The 24,872-nt window shown below is 47.3% G+C and overlaps 1 protein-coding gene across 9 annotated transcripts in view; it reads right to left on the minus strand.

Annotated features, from left to right (window-relative positions):
• Nucleotides 1-24,872, minus strand: part of HRH2 (histamine receptor H2) — a 72,485-nt gene that overhangs the window by 28,796 nt on the left and 18,817 nt on the right. For 6 of the 9 annotated variants that reach the window (XM_077895489.1, XM_077895485.1, XM_077895481.1 and 3 more), the window contains exon 2: nt 20,980-22,562. In XM_077895489.1, coding sequence (XP_077751615.1) covers nt 20,980-22,055 — 1,076 coding nt within the window. In that variant the 5' untranslated portion in view covers nt 22,056-22,562. Of the gene's footprint in view, nt 1-4,857; nt 5,015-19,186; nt 19,532-20,979; nt 22,563-24,872 lie in introns of those variants that run through there. The other 3 variants (XR_013378084.1, XM_077895488.1, XM_077895487.1) reach the window with 3 other exon arrangements.

The raw sequence follows: 24,872 nt of genomic DNA on the forward strand, positions 1-24,872 counted from the left end.
CTCTTTCTCAAGTCCCTCTCCTGATCTGTGAAATGGGAACAATCCCAGTGAAAGGACTGGGAGAGGCTCCCTATCCCCCTCCCTCAGTTCCTGCAATGGGCGTGGCCATTGGCGGCTTTGTTCCTCAGGGTCACCAAGAACTGGAGGTTGAGGGGCTGTGTGAGGAGGGTCTGGGCATATCTCTGAACCCAGGTCCTTACCATCCTGTGCCCAACCACATGGCAGGACCACCACAGCCAAGTGTCAGTTCTGCCTACATCCTGGGAACTGGGTCACTGAAACTCCTTTGTGAGCAAAAGGAAGTAAGGGAGATGAGAAAGGAGAAGAGGCTCTCTCGCACCCTGGGGGGTGGCCATCACCCACCAGGGCTCTTCCCCTGCTTTGTGGTTTTGTCAAAGTTAAGGGTGACCCTTTTCTCCAGGCCAGTCCTAATTTCTGGTTGTTTTGAAACAAGCCATGAGGTGAATGTTTCAGGACACCAAGCTACCCAGAAGCCAATCGGAATGTCATCTTCCTATACCTTTGTTTTCTACCACAAATCGATATTGCCTGATACGCCGGAATGACGAAACTTCAGGCCTCTGTTCATGAAAGAAATCATTATTTCATGCCCTTCTCAGAATTTTCTGGAAGCAAACATAGAGGGTTTGCCTACACCAGCATCTGCTTTGAAGAGATGGAGGCGAGGTCTTTTGTCCTTTAATGGCAAGCGAACCCAGCAGAGGCTTCCTGTAGGAGTTCTGCGCACACACTGTGTTCACTTTCATTCCAGAGAAGGTGACATTTATCCAAGAAAGGCACCCCAGAACTCCCTGGGATTTAGTTGAGGTCAAGAGGTAACAGTCATAAAACCATCGTCCCCTTTTCATTTTTCCCTCCTGACATGAGAAATAGGTGGTGAGGCTCTGAAGGCTTTAGGCTCATCAAAGGGATGTTGATTAGGGACCTCCCTGGACAGGCATCCCTGAATGCTGGTGGGTCATAGCTTGGGACCACACTGGGAGCTCAGTGAAGGAGTGTTTGGCTATGACTCCAGCTGTCCCAAGGGGCCTGACACAAGCAGGCATTGTGAATTGTGCTGGTGATTGAGTAAATGATTGACAAGAACTAGCATTTACTGAGTACTCAAGTGCTAGGTCCCGAGTGCGCTATTTGGCATCCTTTTTCTAGTTAACCCTCTCAGTGGTGCTATAAGGCAAGCATGGGTGTCCCATTTCACAGACCAGGAAACCAAGGCTCTGGATGGTTAAGTGATACCCCTAGGTCACTCAATAACAAAACTCAAATATGACACAACAGCTGTTGGCTCCCATGCGCACACCCTTGCCACTGTGCATGCTCCTTCCTGAAGGCCAGACCGGATGGATTTGATAGAACTGGACTGAGCTAAAATGAGAGATGTGGAGATGATCAGGGCAGGGTCACTGATCTCAGGTAACTCACAGGTGTGAGTGGGTGTGAATGCGAACACATATACATGTGTGGGTATGTGAGGGTGTGCCAGGGCCTGAGTGTGCATGGGTGTGCCTGGGCAAGGCTGTGCGGCACAGAACCATTTCTGGCTCTGGGGATCAGGGGAAGCTCCATGGAGCAGGTGGCATTTGAGTTGGGCCTGGGGCAATGAGCGGAAATTGAACGGGGATGTTGGGAGTGGGGACGTTTCTTCAGGTAGAGAGGCAGCCTGAGCTGTGGATTGTCCTCCGAGAGCAGCGATGCCTAGCTCATCTGGAGAAAAAGGAGCTGGAAAGGGTTCTACAGCCAGAACATGATGGGCCTGGAGTACGAGGCTGCAAATGACCTGGCAGGCATTGGAGCAATGCTGGAGGCTATGGACCTGGGGCGTGCCAGGAATCCACCGAGGAACAGTCTCAGCTGGAGGCCTGGATTAGCTCTTCTCGGTGATTTCATACCCCCGTGGCTCAGTGAGATTGTACCTGAGCAGGTGCCAGGCATGGGGTGGCTGGTGAAGAGGAAGTGTGACCCTTTATCACATGTGCCCCCTGCTGGGACGGCCGAGGCTGCTGGACAGGAGTCCGAGCAGTTTTCCTGGGGGTTCTCTTGAAGGCTCCCAGTCTCCAGTCCTGTGGAGGATTTCCTGTGTGCTTGGCCTGCCAGGTGGGCACTGTCCACCTCATTACAATGAAGGGAATAGCCCTTCATGGGATCAAGTGACCTGATCAAAGTCTCACAGCTAGTGGATAGAGGAATGGGCTTCTTGCCATGTCTACTTGGCCCAGAGCCTGTGCTCTAAGCCCTGAGAGCAACCCAAGGATAGCCACCATCCACAGATTGCCTCCTACACTCTGATCCAAAGTGTTTTGTGAGTATGAGCTCAGTTAATCCACATGCGAACCCCCATGGGGTATGTGCTGTTATTCTTCCCATTTGACGGGGGTGAAAACTGAAGCACAAGAGAGGCTAGAAACCTGCCTGAGGTCACACAGCCAGTAAGCAGAGCTGGGTACGTCACAGCACACCGGGCTTGTTGCTTGAAGAAGTGAAGGCGTGGGGAGCTCTACTCCCACTCTACCCCTCCCTTGCCTCCATGCCATCCATTTCCTGTGGCTGCACAAGGATTGCCAAATAAAAAAGTGATGAAAGTGCTCACACGCTGGGCACTCAACACTGAACTCTCACGGCAGCTGTATGACAACAGATGATAGGGTTGTCTTCTTAACTCTAACAGACCACGTCTGGGCCCAAAGAACTTGGGTCACTTGCCCAGTGGCTCACAGCAAATAAGCAGTAGAGCCTTGAGAGATCCCAGTTTGGCCCAACTGCAAAGCTGGAGATGCCCGGCCCATCCTGATCCCTTCCAGTATCCACAGTGGCTCTTGGAGGCCAGGTGTCCTTTGTGTGCAATTTGGATCACACTCAGTTGGCCCCTGTCCCAACCTGGTACTCTTCCTGCCCTGCTGCTCCAACTCTCCAGTAATCCCCATGAGACTGGCTGGCTTGCCCAACCCTCTCCTTGAAACTACAGAATGGTGAGTAAAACTGAAGAAAATCTCAAAGTCCCTGCCAGTTACACCAGTGGATACTTGTGGAAAAAGAATCCACGGCACCTGACTCAATTCTCAAAGTCATTTCTGATCACTTGTTCTATCCTACTTCTGTGATGCAGGTGAAGTGTCATGCCCATTTTACAGGTGGGGAAACTGAGGCTCAGACAGGCTTGCCACACACCCAAGGTCAGGTGTTATCGGGTGCTGCATCCTGCTTGGCTCCCTGTATCACTATGCTGGTCTCTTATTTGCTCTGAATGCCTCAGGACCTGAATGGTGACAGAGTCTCCCTTCTCTGATGGCTCCTTTTTAGCCGTTTCAAAGACTGTCTCTCCCATCTCCCTTCTGCCCATCCTAAAACACTGGTGGCCCCTTCTCCTTGCATCTGTCCTAGCCAGCAACGCCACTTATAACCCTTCCAGGATGCTCCTCATACTTGGCTTCGAGGAAGTGATTTCCAGTGTGGCTGGTGGCAGGAAAGCCTGGCAGCTTGTCTAGAAAAGAACTGGGCAAAGGGTGACAAAAGGTTTAAAATATCCTCCCCTTCTACCAGTAATTCTGTTTCCAGAAATTCAGTTTCTAGGGAAATCATCTGAAAGAAACAAAATGTTCTCTGCATGGAGATGTTCATCACAGAGCTGTTTATAATAGGAAAAAAAAAAAAAAGTGGAGACCACAGCAAAGTGCAATAGGGAAACATTTAGTTAGTCATGAGGATCCTCATGCTCTCCCTCCCCCACCAGCAAATGTCATGGGCTGATGTTCATTGGGGGACCCCCTGCTTCACCCCTGCCATGTGCTAGGCACTGTTCTCAGGTCTTAATATTTATTCTCTCCTTCAATCCTCACAATCTTTTGAAGTGGGTACATGCAACACCCCCATTTTACAGACAAGGAAACTGAGGCATGGAGAGGTTAAGTAATGTGCCCATGGTCAGCAGTTTCCAGGCAGTCTGACTCTGCCAGGCTCAACCACTCCCAGAGCAGTGGTGATGACTAGTTGCTGTCACCAGGTCGTGAGCTGCTGAATGCAGGCCAATGTGCCAGGTGTGTGATGTGTCTCAAGTGGGGCAGATGGGATACTATTTTGAGATGTCAATGGGTTGCTGTGGCTTCTCACTCCTGCTTGTCCTCATTGGCACTGCCAATGGTGGAGCACTCTCCAACATGCAGGCGGCAACTGCAGGTGAGGACAGGGAGGATTTCTTAGACCCCCAACAGAAACAGGAGTGAGAGAATCCCAGGGTATTTGGTGTTCAAGGGTCCATGAGAGCAGCTCCTCCACCACCCAGAGAGGAGGAAGAGCCACCCGGGGGTTGGGGCAGGAGACCTAGCATTAGGTGGTAGAGCGGGCCCACCTGCCACCTTTCTTTGGGGTCAGAACCTGGACTGGAGGTGAGGTGGGGGTCACTGGAGGATAAGTGTAGGAGTCTGAAAGCACAGGGGCTTGTGCCCTATTACTAGCTGGAAGCCAGGATATGGCAGGGGCACCCTGCAGACATGGCAGAGAGGAGGCTTCAGCCTAACCCTGTACTCCAATTCCTCTGCTCTCACAGGAATACAGGAGGTCCCCCAAATCTCCTGGATCTACAGTGAGCCCCAGCATGTGGCTGGGCTTTGAGGCCTGCCTGCTGGGGGAGTCCAAAGGGGCTGGGGGCCTGCAGCAGAGGTCAAAGCCCCTGAGAAAATGTGGTTGGCCCTTGGCTGTGTCAGGGAGAGCCCAGGAGCAGGTCGGTTGTGTCCCTTGGGGCTTAGTGGCACGAACACCATGGATGGAGAAACTGGCCTGACAGGTCTACTGTGGTCCAGAGGATGCTGTGTGGGTCAGACAGCCTTTGGGAACTTAGCTTACCCTGGAGGGAAGGAGATGGGTGGGGAGTGGAGAGAAGCTTGTATTGAGTTGGTTCAACTTCCAAAGTCACTGTGTTTACAGCTAGAAGTGACCGAGCTCCTTGACCTGGAAAGTACACGCTTCTCCACCATCCATGAAATGAGGGTCCATGGGTGCCCTGAGCAGAATGAAACAGAGAATCTTACTCCTGCACGGGCTCAGGGCTGTGCCATAAGCTGCTGTTTCGGCACATGCATCAACAGCCTTGCTCCTTTCTCCCACCTGTAAGGACCAGCCCCATTTTTCAGATGGGGACAGCGTTTTAGACAGGGAAGGACTTGCTTAAGATCAACCAGCCAGCAAAATGGGGAGGTCAGCCTTTAGAGCTCGCTCAACAGACCACAGCACTAAATGGCATCTCATTGCCAGTGAGGGTACCCCTCTCCCCATGCCATTCCTTTGTCCAGAATGGCACCTCAACTCCTCAGCTTAGAAATTTCCTATTGTCCTTCAGGAGTCAGCAGAGACATCACCTCTTCCAGGAGGCTTTCTCTGCATTCCCAGCTCGGCTCCCACAGCAATGGGGTCTGAGCACTCATCACATGTATCTGTGCTCCTCCCTGTTCTTCTAGTGCGACCTCCTCCCTCCCACCCAACACCCTGCAGGGGAGAGTGGACCAAGATAAAGAATGGGTGAATGAATGAATCAGTTAAGACTCAGCAGTCCTTAAAACAGACATGTGGCCTGAAGAACTCCAAGGGTGGAATCTCTTTTGCCATATTAAGGCCACATCTGCTCATGAAAAATATGAAGGGAGAACAGAGCCATGATTTCAGGGATTACATCAGATGGCGATGGGAATGGGGTTTCTCTTTGACTTTCAATTTTAATGTTCCCCTTCAACACTAATTAAGTATTTTTAAATATTGTGTTTCCAAAGTCAGTGTGGAAAGAAGTTCTCTGGGCCCTGAGATTGCCTTGCCACCCATCCCTAATGTCCATCCCTGGGTGAAGATGGCACATCACTCAGTCCTGGGCTGAGAAGGCTGGAGTCTCATCCACGGGCCTGTGCTGCCCAAAGCCTGCAGCCCTGTCTGCATGCTGCAATTTTCTGCATGATCAATAGGAAGAAGCAAATCCACCAGTGCTCTGTAGAGCTACCCGGCACTTTTTGCTGGTTGGGATGAACTCTGCTTCACCCTCCTTCCCACCTCTGGGCAGAGAGTAAGTGGCTCACAAACCCCAGGGGAGCCTCAGGGGCCATACACACTCTGCAATGCACAGTGGGCCTCAGGTGTACCTTTTCTTGTCCCCTGACACTGCCACAAATGGCCTCTATGGATTTAATGAACACCCCAAAGCAGATAGCCCTGTTACTCATTGCTATTTCTTCAAGAGCAGTGGCAGCCTCTTTGGTCTCTTTGACAGATAAGAAAACTGAAACTCGGAGAGGGATGTGATCTTCTTATGGCCACACAGCTGGTCAGCGGCAGAAGTGGTGAGGAATCCAGGTCCCTCATCTACCACGCCCTGTTACACATCTGCTTTCCACCCCCACTTGCACTCAGAGCTTGGGTTGTGACAAGGACACATTTTACTGAATTTGCCTCCACACTCAGAACGATTCATTAGTATGAAAAACATGTTCTTTGCTGCCCTTGCCAGAAGATTCTTGACACAAACACATTGGGGGTTTAGCATGAAATCTCTCCCTTGTTAAGCATTTATATATAATTTGGGTTGAAATTGTCCCTTGAGACTGATCCAAGCCCCTCATTTTCAGAGGATAGATATGAGGCTCATGGGTCAGGGCTCTACTTGAACAATTTGGTACCACAGCTGCAACATGAGGTCCATAAGCCTATCTTGAACTTTCCAGCTGCTTCTTTATAGAGGGGAGAGAGAGAGCAAGAGAGAGAGAGAGAGACAGAGAGAGAGAAAGAAAGAAAGAAAGAAAGAAAGAAAGAAAGAAAGAAGAGAGAGATAGGAGGGAGGGAGGGAAGGAGGGAAGGAGAAAGGAGGTAAGGAGAAGGAGGGTGGCAGCAGAGTTCATCCCAACTGGCAAAGAAAAAAAAAGAAAGAAAGAAAGAAAGAAAGAAAGAAAGAAAGAAAGAAAGAAAGAAAGAAAGAAAGAAAAGAAAGAAAGAAAGAAAAGAAAGAAAGAAAGAAAGAAAGAAAGAAAGAAAGAAAGAAAGAAGAAAGAAAGAAAGAAAGAAAGAAAGAAAGAAAGAAAGAAAGAAAGAAAGAAAAAGAAAGAAAGAGACTACCACTTCCTAAGCATCTACTCTGTGCTGAGAACTTAGCATAAATTGATGCTGAGCCTTATTGCTATCACAGGGAGACATTTCTATCCCCATTTTGCAGATGAGCAAGCTGAGGCCCAGAGAAGGCAAGGCAAGTCACAGAGCCAGCGAATGCTGTGGCTGAAATTGTTGCCCATTTCTTTCCCCTACATCAAGGGCTGGCAAACTATAGCCTGCAGGCCAAATCCAGCCTACCATCTATTTTTATTCGTAGTGGTGGGGGGAATAAATAGAAGAATAGCATTTCATGACTGATGAAAGTGATATGGAATTCACATTTCAGCATCCATAATAATAAAGTTTTATTAGAACATAGCCATCCGCATTCATTTACATTTTGTCTATGGCTGCTTTTGTGCTGCAAGGGCAGAGTTGAATAGTTGCAACAAAGAACACATGGGTTGCAAAGCCCAAAATATTTACTATCTGGATCTTTGCAGATCAGATTTGCTGAGTCCTGCCTGATGCCATGCAATTTCCCAGGTGTTCTGGAAAATCTGTAGGGCCTCTCTTGTTTCTGCACAAGGGCATCAGGGCTGAAACTCAGGTCTCCTGCTTGACAAGCCATGTGTCCTAAGGCTGGTTTTCCTGGAGGAGGATCCTTCTCTAATTTGTTCACCTGGAGTTTTTACCCCTCCTTTTTTGTGGGTACAAAGCTACTAGCAGTGGCACAAAACGCCTTTGAGAAGGCAGCCCCAAAGTATGTCCTATCAGATTGACAGCAGAAGGAGTGGATAGTGAAGGAGGGGAGCCAGGAGGGTCAGGAGTCTGCATGAAGCCAGAGCAAGGGAGAATGGATAGTCTGGGCATAAGCTAGGGCCTCTAGCCAGCTTCAAAGGCACAATCACCAGGGAGTTAAATGAGGAGTTCTCTACCTTTCAAGTAACTCCTAGGAGACCACTATTTATTCTCCTTGACTTTTAAGGCTGTAAAAGGCTTCCCACCTCCTCTCTCTCTGCTCTCCTTCCCCTGCCTTCCTCTCTGGGGGTGGGAAGGAATTTCATTCCCCAAACTCTCAGAAGAGATAGAAGATGAAAAGGATTAACTCATTGCTATAGCCTGTCTGCTCTGTCTGGCAGTGTGCAGGAGTGTGAGCCCTACAGGCCTGAGAACAGTGTTCTGAGCACACCCTGGGCAGGAGGCAGGGACACGGGCACCTGGGGGCCCATGACATAGTCTCATGCCTGGAGCTCCCTACCCAGAGTCTACAAAAGGCCAAAAGCTTCCATAAAGCTTAAGGGCTTGGTGAAGGAGAAATCAGACCATGGATGGAGGAGGGGAGGAATTAAAAAACACAGACAGGAAAAGAAAACATATGATAGAATGGAAGAAAGAAAGGAAGGAAGAAAAAACAGAAATAAAGAAACTGTACAACATTACGCTAACTGAAAAAGTAGGGCACAAAAGACCACATATTATATGAAACGTCCAGAATAGGCAAACCTGTAGAGATAGAAAATAGATTAGTGGTTGCTTGGTGGGGGGCCAGGCAGGAATCAGGGATTGGGAGGTGATCGTGAAAGGCTACAGGGCTTTTTTGGGGGGTGATGAAAATGTTCTAAAATTGGTTGTGGTGATGGCAGCACAGCTCTGTGAATATACTAAAAACCAGTGAATTGATGATTGAAATGGCTGAATTGCATGGTATTTGAAGTATTTCTCAATAAAACCATTACATGGAAGGAAGAAAGATCGAAGATGGTAGTCCAAGGCTCCCCTCCTTCACTATCCACACTCCTTTTGCTGCCACATAGGAAGACCCTGGAATCACCTCCTCCTGTGGATACACCAAAACTACAACTGCACATGGAACAGTTCCTCCTGAAAAATAATGGAAAAGTAGTGGAACATATCCCTCCACACCAGGGATAAAAGGGCCACATCAAGACGGGTAGGAGAGGTGGAGACACAGTGTCACCAAAAACCTCAAACCTGGTGGGATAATTCACAATAAGGAGAGATCTTGTGGGTCTGGAATCTCTCTCTGAGGAGAGAGGGGTTTGTGCCCCACATTGGGCACCCCAACCCTTGGTATCCACACTGAAGAAATGAGGCCTTCAACATATCTGGCTTTGGAAGTCAATGGTGCTTGTGTCCAGGAAACTCGGGGATCTGTGGAGATCTGATATGTTCCTTTTGAGGGGCTCGTGCACTGACTCACACCATCCTGAGACCAGCAAAAGGCAGCAGTTTGAGAGGTGACTGGATTGTATGTGGAGGAGATGCATTTGCTAATCTTAAAGCATTTGCCAGAGGGGTGGAGGTCATTTGGGACTTTGGGGATGGAGGGGTTGGTGAGCACCATTTTTGCACTTTCCCTCTACCTTGTTAGCACAAGTAGGTATACACAGATACTACTATGCTAAAGCCTTGGGTGTGCCTTGACCCCCCAGTACTTTCAGGATCACTATGGTCATAGGCATACCTCAGCCTCAACGCTCTCCTACAGCCTCATTGAAGCTCTTGGGCAAGCATAGTCCACACAGGGGACACCCCTTGATCACCTGGCCCTTCTATCCAGAGGTACTTGTGTTTATGGGTCCCCTGGGACCATAGCAATCAGAAAGACAGTTCTGGGCAGGCTACCATATCCAGGCCACTGCACAGACAGCACATTGAGACACAACTCTAATCTTCCTCTGAAAAAGACCCATTTACTTGTGTTGGAGTTCGACCTGAGGGATAAGTTTCAAGTATGCCAGAAATCTGAAGGCTAGAGAGGTACCCTGAGGGAATGTAAGCAGGGAAATGGTATCTTTGAGCCTTCCCTTGGCCTTTACACAGCTCACTGGTATCTCTTAGAAAAGAGCTCATACACTTGTCTGAAGCCCTGATTTTTATAACAGTTGCCCACAGGACACCTCCAGATTTCCTGGTCTGGAGGCCAGAAAGGTTTACAATTGCAGTCCCATAGGATTATAGATATTTGCATACTTATAAAGTTCTTACCTGAGGATCTGGCTTCCTATCAGACTGAAAGTAGGCACTGTCGGTGATTACTCTCTTTGGAACACTGGCAGGCCTTGGCACATCCTCAACAACAGAGGCTTATCAGGAATAAACCAGACTCCTCAGACAATCACAAAGGTTTGAGGGACAATCAAGAGCTAGGGCAAGGTTGAATGACAAGGTTCATCTCCTATACAAAGACACTCTTTCAAGACTGGGGGAGGTAGTTGTTTTGACTAATACATAGAAACAAACACAGAGAGGCAAGCAACATGAGGAAACAGCGGAATATGTTCCAAATAAAAGAACAAGGCAAAACCTCAGAAAACAATCTTAATAAAACAGACAGAAATAGTAATCTACCTATTAAAGAGTTCAAAGTAATGGTCATGAAGGTTCTCACTGAACTTAGGAGGAGGACAGATAAACACAGTGAGAACTTCAACAAAGAAATAGAAAATGTAAGAAAGTACCAAACAGAAGTCACAGAGCTGAAGAATACAATAATAGAACTGAAAAAATACAGTAAAGGGGTCCAACAGCAGACCAGATGAGGCAGACGAATGGATCAATGACCTGTAAGACAGGGCAGTGGAACTCACCCAGAGCAGCAAAAAGAGAAAAGAATTTTAAAAAGTGAAGATAGCTTAAGGAACTTAGGGAAGAACATCAAGCAGAATAACATTTGCTTTATAGGGGCCCCAGGAGGAAAAGAGAGAAAGGGGCAGAAAACTCATTTGAAGGAATAATGGCTGAAAACTTCTCTAACCTGAGGACAGAAACAAACACCCAGTCCAGCAAGTCCAGAGAGTTCTAAATAAGATGAAACCAAAGAGAGTCACACTAAGATACATTATAATTAAAATGTCAAAAGTTAAAGAGAGAAGCTTAGAAGCAGTAAGAGAAAAACAAACAAACAAACAAACAAAAAACAACTTCTTGCATACAAGAGAACCCTTAGAAGACCCATAAGCTGATTTTTCAGCAGAAGCTTTGTTGGCCAGAAGAGAATGGTATGATACATATTGAAAGTGCTGAAAGGAAAAAGAAACAAAAAACAAAAAACAAAAAACCTGATCAAGAATACTCTACTCAGCAAAGTTCTCATTTGGAATTGAAGGAGAGATAGAGTTTTCCAGACAAGCAGAAACTGAAGGAATTTATCACCACTAAACTGGCCTTACATGAAATGTTAAAGGGGTTTCTTTAAGCTGAAAAGAAAAGGCACTAACTAATAACAAGAAAACATATGAAAGTAAAGATCTCACCTGTAGCGGTAGTAGATTAACCACTTACAAAGCTAACATAAAGGTTAAACGATAAAAGCAGTAAAATTAACTAAAGCTATCAATGATTAGTTAGGGCTACACAAAATTGAAGAATGTAAATATAACACGAAAATCATAAAACATGGGAGGAATATAGAGTTTCTAGAATGCATTCAAATTTAAGTTGTTATCAACTTAAATGAGACATATACATATACGGTTCTACATGAACCTCATGGTAACCACAAAGCAAAAACCTATAGTAGATACACAAAACATAACAAGAAAGAAATCTAACATAACACTAAAGAAAAGCATCAAACCACAAAGGAAGAGAACAAGAAGAAAAAAACATAGAGGAACCATAAAACATCCAGAAAATAACTGATAAAATGGCAGTAAGGACATATTTATTAATAATTAATAATTTATAAATGGACTAAATTTTCCTATAAAAAATAGAGTGGCTGAAAGGATAAAAATAAGACAACTATATATGCTGCCTGGAGGAGACTCACTTCAGATATAAGGACACACATAAACTAAAAGTGAAGGAGTGAACAAAGATATTCCATGGGAATGGAAAGAAAAGCTGGTTTCATTATATTTATATCAGACAAAAGAGACTTTATTTTATTTTTATTTTAGAGAGAGAGTGCATGCATACATGAGTGTGGGAAGGGTGGATGGGCAGAGGGAGAGAGAGAAAATCGTAAGCAGGCTCCAAACCCAGCATGGAGCCTGATATGGGGCTCAATCTCAAAACCCTGAGATCGTGATCTGAGCCAACACGAAGAGTCAGATGCTTAACTGATTGAGCCACCCAGGCACCCCAGACAAAATAGACTTTAAGCAAAAACTGTAATAAAAGACAAAGAAGAGTACTACTACATCATGATAAAGGGGTCAACCCAACAAGATGATAACATTTATAAATATTTATGTGTCAACATAGGGGCACCTAAATATATAAAGCAAATACTAACACACCAACAGGGCGAAATTGACAGCAATACAATAATAGTAGGAGATGTTAATACACCACTTTCATGAATGGCTAGATCATCTAGACAACAAAGCAGTAAGGAAACATTGGCTTTAAATGGCACATTAGAACAGATGAACTTAAAAGATATATAAGGAATAATTTACTCTCAAACAGCAGAATACACGTCCTCTTAAGTACATATGGAACATTCTCCAGGTTAGATTACATGTTAAACCACAAAACAAGTCTCAATAAATTTAAGAAGTTTGAAATAACTCTTAACAATAGAGAAAAAACAGCGTTGAAGGAAAGGAGGTGGGTGGGGGATGGGCTAAGTGGGTGATGGGTATTAAGGAGGGCACTTGTGATGAGCATTGAGTGTTGCATGTAAGTGATGAATCACTAAATTCTACTCCCGAAACAAATATTACACTATATGTTAACTAGCTAGAATTTAAACTAAAATTTGAAGGAAAAAGAAAAAGACTGAAACTATATCAAGCATCTTTTCTGACCACAATGGTATGAAACTAAAAATCAATTACCAAGAAGAAAACTGGAAAAATCACAAATATGTGGAGATTAAACATATTACTAAACAGACATTTGGTCAATGAAGAAATCAAAGGGGAAATAAAAAAAATACCTTGAGACAAGTGAAAATGGAAACACAACAATCCAAAATCTAGGGAGGACGCCTGAGTGGCTCAGTGGTTGAATGTCTGCCTTCAGCTTAGGGCATGATCCTGCAGTTCTGGAATCGGGTCCCGCATCGGGTTCCTTGCATGACGCCTGCTTCTCCTCCATCTGCCTATGTCTCTGCCTCTCTCTGTCCCTCATGAATAAATAAATAAAATCTTAAAAAAAAAAAAAATCTAGGGGATGCAGCAAAAGCAGTTCTAAGAGGGAAATTCACAGGGATACAGGTCTACCTCAAGAAAGAAGAAAAATCCCAAATAAATAATCTAACTTTATACCTAAAGAAACTAGAAAAAGAAGAACAAATGAAGCCCAAAGTTAGTAGAAGGAAGGAAATAATAAGGATCAGAAGAGAAATAAATGAAACAGAAACTGAAAAAAAAAAAAAAAAGGAAAAGATCAATGAAAATAAGAGTTGGTTCTTTGAAAAGATAAACAAAACAGACAAACCTTTAGCTAGACTCATCAAGAGAAAAAGGAAGAAGCCTCAAATAAGTGAAATAAAAACTAGAGGAAGAGAAGGTACAATTGAGAGCACAGAAATACAAAAGATTATGAGATTGCCAAGAACAATTATATACAAACATAATGGACAAACGGGAAGAAATGGATAAATTCTTAGGAACATACAATCTTCCAAAACTAAATCACAAAGAAACAAAATTTGAATAGACCAATTACTTTACCAATTATTAAAGAGATTGAATCAGTAATCAAGAACCCCATCCCCACCCTTGCAAAAAGCCTCCCAATGAAAGTTCAAAATCACACAGCTTTACTGGTGAATTTTACCAAATATTCAAAGAGTTAATGCTTATCCTTCTCAAACTCTTCCAAAAAATTGAAGAGGTGGGAATATTTGCAAACCCATGTTAAGGCTAACACTACTCTGATCCAAAACCAGATAAGAACACTGCATCAAAAAAGAAAATGACAGGCCAATATCCCTGACAAACATAGATGCAAAAATCCTCAACAAAATATTAGCAAATCCAATCCAACAATATATTAAAAGGATCATGCACCATGATCAAGTGGGATTTATTCCAGGGATGCAAGCATGAGTCAACATCTGCAAATCAAGCAATGAGCATACACTACTTTAACAACAACAACAACAAAAAGCATAAAAATCATAGGATCATCTCAATAGATGTAGAAAAAGCACGTGACAAATTCAATATCCATTTATGATTAAAAACTCTTAATAAAGTGGGTATACAAGGGACATTTTAAGGGCCATATATGAGACAAACCCACAACTTACATTATACTTAACAGTGAAAATCTGAAAGCTCTTCCTTTATGATCAGGAACAAGACAAGGATGCTCACTCTTGCCATTTTTATCTAACATCATATTGGAAGTTGTAGCCACAGCAGTTAGGCAAGAAAAAAAAATGAAAGGCATCCAAATTGGAAAGGAAGAATAAAACTGTTGCTTCTTGTAGATGACATGATACAACATACAGAAAACCTTAAAAACTCTAGTCAGTTAAGCATCTGGCTCTTGGTTTCAGCTCAGGTCATATCATGGGTTGTGAGATTGAGCCCTGCATTGGGCTCCATGCTCAGCGTGGAGTCTCTGCCTCTCTCTCTGCCTCCCCTCACTTGCACACACAGATTCTCTCTCTCATATAAATAAATAAATAAATAAAATCCTAAAAAAAAAAAGAAAAAAGAAAACAATCTCTTTAACAACTGCATCAAAAAGAATAAACCACCTAGGAATAAATTTAAGCAAGATGGTGAAAGGCCTATATTCTGAAAACCATAAAATATTGACAAAAGAAATTGAAGAAGACACAAATAAATGGAAAGATATTCCATGCTCATGGATTGGAAGAATTAATATTGTTAAAATTCTCATATTACCCAAAGCAGGGTACAGATTCAATGCAATCCGTATCAGAATTCCAATGGCTTTTTTCACAGAACTAGACCAAATAATCCTAAGATTTTTATGGAACCACCAAAGACTTTCTGTAGCCAAAGCGATCTTGAGAAAGAAAAACAAGGCTGGAGGTGTGACACTCCCTGATTTCAAACTATACTACTAAGCTACAGTAATCAAAATAAGATGGCATTGGCATAAAAATAGACACCTAGATCCATGGATCCAGAATAGAAAGCCCAGAAATAAACCCACACCAACCCATAAGCAGTGGTGGGGCAGGACTCATCCCGGGGCTCCCTAGTTTCACACCAGAAGCAGAATACCCCGACAGCCTTGTGGCCTGACGGCCAGGCACAGAGGGTGGCAAAGAGGTCATTGGGATTCCACTGTGCAGGGGGCAGCCAGGGCCCTTCGTTGAGGGTGAGCTACTCTGGGCACCTCTGCAAAGAGCACCATAAAGGCTGTTAAGAGATACTGGAATCAGTGTGCTAACAGGTTAGACTACTTTAGAACCCAGATGATTAGAGGTAAACAGATTTGGGCTCGTAGCAGACTAAGCTATGGGAAACTTCCTGTCTGAGCAACACTCCTTCCTAGGAAGTCTGTGCAGGCTCATGGAGCTTTTCCACTCCTGCAGTAGATGAAGTCAGCCCTACATGCCCCTGTGCCCCCAACCTCTGGCCAAACCATGACATGCCGTGGGTGAGACATCGTGGGTGGCATCAGCTTGTGGACTCTCACCCCATTCGGAAGCTCACTTTCTGTGTCCTTGACCCAAGTCACCTCACCTCTCTGGGCTCCTGTGTGCCACACCAGGGGGAGGGCCTGGGTTACTGTTCGGGGCCTCTTCTCTCTCCAAAATTGATTCAGAGCCTGTGGTTGGATTTTGCGGTGAGGCCCGTCCTGACACCACTCTTTTAGGGAGGACCATTGTGACGTCCAAATTAGAAAAGGGAACCAGAAATTTCTGAGCTCCTGCTAGTTCCTGGAACTTCCCTCACTGAGTCTCGGTTTTCTGATCTCTGAAGTGGAGGCAGGATTACTGACTTCTTAGAGCTCTTGGGGAACTAAAACTTGCTATTCACTCACTCATTCATTCGACAATATTACTGTGCCTACCCTACTGGAGATACAGCAGTGAACAACACAGATCAGGTCTGCCCCTGGGGAGCTAACCGCCTGGGGGTGCAGACCTGAAACACACAGAATGCATCATGAGGAATAAGTCTGGGCTGAGGCAAGGGTGCACTGAGTACAAGGCCTGGGAGGTCAGGATAAGAACTTTGTATTTGATCCCAAGAGCACTGGGAGGAGAGACACATTTCCATTTGGAAACCCGCTCTCTGGCTGCAGATAGGAGAAGTCAGGTGGACAGCTGACAAGAGACCTCAGAGGGGAAAGGTGGCTGGAGGGGTGGGGGCACCTTGCCTCCCTTTGCACTTCTTCCCCCAAGGTCTTCCTGATGTCTGGCTCCTGCCTCCAGGCGCTCTGCAGGAATGAGGAAGTGCCACGCCCAGCAGAGATTGCTGATACTCCAGGTGCTTATGAATATTATCTCCCTGCCCTGAGAGATTACCCAGAGCAAGCGAGTGTGTGGGAAAAGGACCCCAGAGCCCCAGGCAGGGGTCCAAAGTACTGGGAGTATCCCCAGCCCTTCCTGAGTTTGAGCTGGGCCTCAGGCCACTGGCTTCCCAGTGATCTTAGGTTCCCTCATCTGGTATCCATGGGACTAGTACTGAGTCTGGGCTAAATTCAAGTCCAGGCAGTATTTGACTGTAGAAGGACCCCCAGCTTTGGGGTCAGACAGGCTCGGGCTGGAGTCCTCACTTTGCCACATTGGAAGCTATGTGGCCCGATGCTGGCTACTTTGCTTCTGGAAGCCTGCGGCTGGCTGGGGGCCCACGCTTTGAGAACCACTGCCCTAGAATAACACCCCTCGGGGAGGAGGGCCTCTGATTCGCTCACTGCTATGCCCCAAGCAGGGCTGGCATTTATAGCAAATCCTAGCTGAGTGCCTGGGGGTCCTGGGCTCTGAGTGGTTTGTTTTGGCAGTGACAGGAATGGGTGGAAGGTGGGCGTGGGCTGGGAGATGTTGGTGTGAAACAGATCAGGAGGAGAACAGGGCTTCTAATGTGAAGGTGAGGAGCCGGGACTTGTGGTAGCTGAACACGGTCCCCAGAGATGTCCACATCCTCATTGCTGGAACCTGAGCACATTACCTTATGTGGCAAAAGAGGACTTAGCAGATATGAGTAAATTAAGGAATGTGGGTTGGGGAGACTATCCTGGATTATCCTGGTGGCTCCTCAATATAGTCACAAGAGCCCTTATTAGAGAGAGGCAGGAAATTTGGCTACAGAGGGAGAAGTTGTGACAAAGGAATTGAGAGAAACAAGGTATGAGAGGGGTCATGAGCCAAGGGGAGCAGGCAGTCCCTGGGAAATGGAAAAGGCATGGTAACAGATTCTCCACCGCAGCATCCAGGAGCAACCAGCCCTGCCAATACCTCGACCTCAGATTCCTGACCTCCCAAATTATAAGAGAATTAATCTGCGTCGTTTTTGGCTGCAAGTGTGTGGTCATCTGTTACAGCAGCCCACGAATGACCACCGATACACAGAAGGTGCAGTGGAAGTCACTGAGCAGGGCCGGAGAGCACCCAAGGGAGGGGTGGCAAGGGGCGGGGTGAGGGCAACCTTTGGAGGCAGGAAAGGGCAGACAGAGGGGAGGACCAGCCAGCCTGGCTGGGCTACTCTCTCCTGGAGTCTCCCCTTAGCTGGCCTCCTGGGCTGACTGGGCCCCACCCTGCCCCAAGGGCAGGCCCGGTTAGTCCCCGCAGAACTGTGCACTCAGGGTGACACCTCCACCTCCTTGTCAGTGATAAGGGCCTTTGGTCAGGTCAATGCTGATTTTTGTCCCCATATGGAGAACAGAAAGGACATACTATCGGTCATCAGGGAAGCTGGGAGTCAACCCTATGGAGGGCCACATGAGGCCCTGGATTCCCTGGCTGTCTCAGTGTAAAAATCAACCTCTGGCGGTTCATGGCTTCCTACATGCCCAGGCCCCCACCATGGTGTGAAGCCCTCCAACTGGTTCGCCATCCTCCTCTGCCAAACCCCTCTGCCCACTGTCTCTGGAGCCTGGAGGATGGAGTGTAGCCACGGCCACACAGAATGTGTGCTCTGAAGACCTTGGCTCCGTGGCTGCTATGTGCAGCCCAGGCAGGCACAGCCTCTCAGCTGGCCTTGGCCTCACAGCCCCCCTCCCAGGGTGGCTGTGAAGATCGGAAGAAAAGGTGGGCAATCATACTCTGCAGTGTACCCAGGACCCAGAGGACAGCCGATAATGGGGGCTGCTGCTCCTGTAGTTGCTATTTCTCTTGCGGTTTTGGTGGACTCACTAGGCTGTGTCACTTGAGCAATTTACTTAACTTTCCTGAGCCTTGTGTTCCCATCTGTGAAATGGAGATGAAATAAGCACCGACTTCACAGGGTTGCGGGGAAAGTGACATGAGGCCACAAGTCCAAAGGGTCCAGTACCACCCTGAATGAATATAAGGTCTTTAATGTCTGCATTTAAGGCTCAGCTTGGAGGTTTGCTCCCTGGGATGGGCTCCCTGGGCCACGCACCACTCCTCTGGGCGCCCAGCACACTGGGTTTCAATCAATGGCGTGTGCCACACCGAACTGCTGCCCATCTACTTCTTCAACTAGACCATGAGTGATCACAGGTGGCAAGACTGATGCTTGGGGTGGGGGGCTTGCTTCATTTCCCTTTGCATCCTGAGCACACAGCACAGGGGTGGGGACAGCTTGCCCACAGAATGATTATATGTAGAAAGAATGGCAAACGTGTACAACTGGCACCTAGTGGTGCTCGATAAGTGTCAGCTGTTGCTGCTAAGTGCTTATTGAAATCAGTTCTCTAAGGATCGGGGCTGAAGGCAGCCTGTTCACCAGGGGGTCACACAGGTAAGAGCAGTGGAAAGTAGCATGCATGACTAGATGGAATAATGTCAACGGCCTTCTACAGGGTCTGCTCCCTGGGCTTTGGTCTTTGCTTTGTGATCTAACTTAGCTTTGAGCCCAAGGCTGCTTCCTTAATGAGGGAAGGATGTGGTCAGAGGGGTCCTTACCCATCAGGGCCAGATGTGGAAGGCTCCAGATCTACACTTTGGAGAGACATTGGTGAGTGGTTTGGAGGATGGATTTGAGAGAGAGAGTCTCAAGGTTGGGAGGCTGAATGTAGGAGCAATGAGGCTTGTTCCAGAAGGCTGGCAATAGAGGTATGGAGGGCCCGGGACCCAAGTCTATGGCAGCACAGTCCACACCTGGCTGCTGCAAGGACCAGAGGGGACATAAGGCTCAGGGCCAGTTTGACTCCCACCACGCTCCACAGGGACCAGAACCCAGAGGGTGTGGGTCTGCGGCATCCATCCAAGCTGTTTTCAAGACTGATGCTCAATTATTGAGAGGAGGCAAGTATCCCATTGCGGTTGTAGAGTCTGTTCACATCTCTTGGCTCACATGTGCATCAGGCAACTCCGGGAGGTGAGCCAGGCAGCCTGCATGAGGACAGACCCCACACCCTATGAGAGGAGCAAACAGAAGCCCAAAAGGGACAGGTACCTGCTCAAACTACAGAGTGAGTGAGGACAGAGCTGAGAACGGGGCTGTGCAGTTGACTTTCCATGCCTGTGCATCAGAACAAATGCCTCAAATGTCATTTCTGCACCCCTGGCACTCAGCACAGTGCCCAGCATGTGGTGGGAAGTGGATAAATGTCTGCAAATGAATACGCGGATGGACAGACAGACGGATGGACAGATGGATGGATGGGTGGGTGGGTGGGTCAGTCCCACAGACCAGCATTCTGGGAGATAAAGACATGGTCTGTGGGAAGAGTAAGGAAAGCACCATTTGTGGAGTACTTCACATGCCAGGCGTTGTACCAGCGTCCTCTCATTTACCTCTCCTCATGGCTAGAGCACCCACAGACCTATAAACGTCCTCTCCACACAGTGGGGGAGCTTCCCCAGGGCCACTCAGCACTCAGATCTTTGGCGGGGCTTCCTGTAATACCCTGCATTGGCTTTGCCACCAGTGCATTTATCTACAACTCATTTCAATCCTGTTTATTTTTTCAGCCTGGATACCTCTTGGGGGTAGAATCCTGGGGTATCCTCTCTCTTGCATCTCCTGTATGCCAAATATCCGGTGCTCTCCAAGCCTATGTTGTTTAGTAGCCTCCTAGATTTTGTTCTCTTCTCTTCACCTCTCTCATGGGCTAGTAGCATGTAGCACGTCCCCTTCACTGATGGCCCCATCTCATTCATCCTCTGGCCCACATCTTTCAGGGAGCTAGAGCTCTCTTTCCAAAGCAGAGCTGCCTAGGTTTCCCCCCACCCTTGCTTCTAATCCTTCCATCTTCCCTTAAAACCAACGGTGCAGATTCTAAGCCCCTAACCTGACCTTCAAGGCTCAGCCTTCCCAACTTGGCCAGCCCTCTTTCTCATCTGACTTGAGCACCCCTAGCACAAGAGTTGGTGCATCATGGGTGCTCAGTGAACACGGACTGAGCTGGGTTTGCGGTTACCCCCAGGTGGCAGCATCAGTGCATGGCCATTTGAAAGCTATCCTGCAGAGCTTGGGTGAACACTTCAGATGACTAACCAAGTGGCAGAGTTGGGACTCAAACTTCAAACTTAGGACTCCTGATTGTAAGGACAATGTAGCCAGATAAAAGGACCCACAAATTGTGGTGTCAAGGACCTCTGGCCAGATCCCAGCTGTGTGGCCCTGGTCAAGTTCTCTGAGATTTAACGTGATCCTTTAAAAATGGAAGTAGAAAGTTCTACCTCAGGAGGCCATTGGGAGGATGGAACAACATGAGGTTTGCAAAGTGCTCATGAAAACTTCCCAGCACAGAATGTTCAACTAGCTCCTGGGGAACAGCCATCCCCTTAATGGTGGTCACTAGTGGGACACCCCCCCTCCCCAGGTGCTTGTCTGGTACACAAATGGTCAGGGCAATTACCTGTCTGTGGCTCCTCGAGGGGCTGTGACCTCTGTCCCACTCCACACCTGGAGCTTTAGGGGCTTCTCTTCCTGCCGCATGGGTTCTCGGCTTTGATTCCTGGCCAGCTGAGAGCTGTTCGACCTCAGAGAAGTTTCCTGGGCATTGTGGCTGGCCGGCCTGCAGCGGAAGAGCTGCTGGTATGCCGTGCGGAAGTCTCTGTTCAGTGTGGCATACAGGATAGGGTTCAGGGCCGAGTTGGCATAGCCCAGCCACAGAACGACGGCTTCAAAAGCCTCATTGATGGCATCATCCCCTTTCAGCCCACGGTAAACAAACACAGTAAAGTAGGGGAACCAGCATATGATGAAGGCTCCCATCACTGCAGCCAGTGTCACTGTGGCTTTGTGCTCCCCAATGGTAGCTGCCTTCCAGGAGCCCATGTGATGGATCCTCTTGGCCTGGTCCCGGGCAATCTTGAAGATGCGGTAGTAGGTGATGCACATGACCAGCAGCGGCAGGTAGAAGGTGACCAGCCCATCCACCAAGCCATACACCAAGTTGACCTGGACTTTGCACTTGGGAATGGTGTGATTGAAACTGCTGGTCTCATTCCTGCTGTTCCACCCCAGATGAATAGACAGGAAGGACAGGGTGATGGAGATGACCCAAATTAAGACAAGAGAGACGGCGACCCGGACTGGGGTGATAAGCACAGGGTAGCGCAGGGGGTCAGTGACAGCGCAGTACCGGTCAAGGCTGATCATGAAGAGGTTGAGGATGGAGGCCGTGCACAGCATCACATCCAAGCTGGTATAGATATTGCAGAAGACTTTGCCGAAGCTCCACCTGCAGGATAGCTGGTAGAAGGCCGAGAAGGGCAGCACCAGGAGGCCGAGGAGCAGATCGGTGATAGCCAACGACACAATGAAGCAGTTAGTCAGACTGCGGAGCCGGCGGTTCAGGCCCACAGCCAGGCAGACCACCACATTGCCGGCGATGGTGATGAGGATGAGGACAGTGAGGACCACGCTGACAGTGATCCTGCATGGAGGAGAGTCCAGACAAAAGGAAGAGCCTGTGCCGTTAGATATCATCCTGGGATCCTACAGCTCTGGCCTCTGCCCACAGCCCCTGGCTACTTCTCATCCAGCTCCCCAGTGTGTCAATGATGTCAACCGCTGGGCTCTAGGCTCCTAATGGAGCCAAAAGAAAATGTCCAGACGTGGGGAGGTTACAATAACTGCCCGACGACTGTTTTTCTAGAAATAAATAAAGCAGTCTCCTAGGAGGTATATTGGGCATGAGTATGAATGAAGAAGAGCAAAAGGAGAAAGTTCCTGGTTCAAATTCCAGTCCTCAAATCACCCCCTACAGAGCCAGCTTCCTCCAGGGACTGGAGTAGGTCTCTCCTCTCCAGGTTTTGCATATAGACTGAGGCACTGGAGCATGTGTCTGGAGGTGGCTTTGGTTTTATGCGGGAGGGATCATGTGGAGATGTGGCCGCACCCTTCTCCATAGCTGGTGGATGCTCCTACCCATGTGACCGGGGTCAAGGACTGCTGCCTCTGCCTCTGCCTCTTAGGACCACTGGTGAACAGGAGCTGAAAATGCAAGCGTCAAGTGTTGAATACTTTGAAATCAGACCAAGAGCATGCCCAATTCAAGATGAATCTTTCTAGACTTTAACCTCCCTATGAGACACCAGGAGGCATAGGGTCAATCTGGAAACCTGTCCTTAGGAGGGACTGAACAATCAGGATGCACAGTGGGAGGAGGAAGGGAGGCAGGATGCAAGGGGCTGGACCACTGTGTCACTCTGTAAGATATGGTTGGAGGAGTAGGACGATTTATACTGGAAAAAGAAAGATCTGGACACAGACTCTAAACACAAGAAGAGGGGCTGCATCTACTTGTTCACTGCTGCTTCCCGGCACCTGAACCCACAGGTAGGCATTAAGCATCTGATGGATAGTCAAATGAGTGAATAAATAAGGAAACATAATGAATTTGCCCTGATAAGGCACTGAGAACAGTGTCTGACACTGCTGGTTTTACAAAATATCATCGTACTGTAGAGCAGGAGCTGACAAACTTTCTCAGGAGAGAGCCAGGTAATAAATATTTTCTGCTTTGCATTCCCCCAAGGTCTCTGCTGGAATTACCCAAACTCTGTCAGTGTAGCATGAAAGCACCTACACGGACAATGTGCAAATGAATGAGCATGTCTGTGCTCCTGTAAGACTTTACTATGGACACCAAAATTTGAATTTCACAGAGTTTTCACGTGTCACAAAATCTTCTTTTGATTTTTTCCAACTCTTTAAAACTATTTCCAAACCGTTTAAAAATGCAAAAGCCATTCTTAGCTCACGGGCTGCACAAAACCAGGCAGAGAGCCAGATTTAGTCTGTTGTCATAGTTTGCCAATGGCACCCCCTGCCCACATCTGCTCCAAACATCTCTCTCAGTCTTACTTTTCTTATTTAGCAGCAACACATGTGATCCATCAGCCAGCACAGAACTCACTCAGTCTCCCCAGTGGCTGCATAGCAGCCCACAGGGTGGCTGGCCAGAATTTATCCTATTTATGCTCTTATCACAAGTATTTTGGTGGCTTCCAGCTCCTTCCTCCTACCCTCCCTCCCTCCCATTCTTCCTACCTTCCTTCCACCTCTCCCAGCACAAACCCCACTTCAACAGAAAGGCTGCACACATAATACTTCTTGGTTAAATCCCAAAGATCCTCTCCTACTGGTGATATGCTATGATTCCAATTAATGAAAAACAAGTGAAGGCCCTGGAGATTCCCTTTCACACAAGCTGATTCTGGTTTTCCAGAGAGCAGCTAGCAGGCCGTCTACTGGGATCTGGGAGTGTGCAGAAACCAGAATGACAGAGGAACCCCTTTCAGAAGCAAGCTAATTGCCATGTGACACAAATGAAGCCTCTCCTAGGCTCTGGCCTGGAGCGGTTTTGCAACCTGAATATGAGAAGGATCATTTAATCGTAACCACTGTGTTGGTGCAGGGATCACGGCTCCTGGTCACCTGCTGCAGCTCCAGCTGGTTCAGCCACCAGGCCTTGTGAGCTGGGCCTCTGGGTATTATTTTTAGAAGATCTTTTCATTACATAAATAACGCAAGCAGCATGGCTCTCACTGGAACATCTAATTAACTGTGGAGGAGACAGCAGCAAGGCTATCTTTTTTGAGCATCCCTATTTCTGATAACATTTTTTTCTGAGTTTCTTAACAGCCAGGTGTAGGTATTTTGGCCTGGGACTGATGTTTTAGTTAATGTTTGAGGTTTTCAAATCTGAACGAAGCAGCCTGTCACATAATTCGAAATTCATCCTCCCCTCCCTTCTTCTTTCTTTCTCTCCCTTCCCTCTGTTCTTTCCAGCAAGTATTTCTTTCAGAACTCACAAGGTGTCAAATGCTGTTCTAGGTGCTGGGGGTACAATGATGAACAGAGCAGCAGCGGTTCCTTTTTTCATGGAGTTTCAAAGAAGAATCACTTCTGTTGTATTTCTATTGTACAGCCCAGGTCCCAGGGTTTCCGGTGACCTTTTGTGAAGGCAGAAACTTCCAAAATGGAGCTTAATCCATCCTTTATCTTGTGGGCAGAGTGACTGCCCTAGAGGCCATGACACCATAAGATCATTGTCACTGTTTCTCATCACATTTAAGAGAAAAAACACTTTCTTGAACTTTCCTTTTCAAACTTCCAAAGCAATGACATGCTTATTGCAGTAAACCAGTATCCTGAGGTATACAGAGAAGGCCAATGATTTGGGCTATCACACATCCAGGCCCTCATGCCCGGAAGGTGACTGCTGCTGATGGTTTGGTGTGATGGGGGCCTTCCATTCTTTCTCTGTGATTCTATGTGTACACGGGCACACAAGCTCTG

This window comes from Canis aureus, chromosome 4 (genome assembly GCF_053574225.1).
Source record: "Canis aureus isolate CA01 chromosome 4, VMU_Caureus_v.1.0, whole genome shotgun sequence".
NCBI classification, from domain to species: domain Eukaryota; kingdom Metazoa; phylum Chordata; class Mammalia; order Carnivora; family Canidae; genus Canis; species Canis aureus.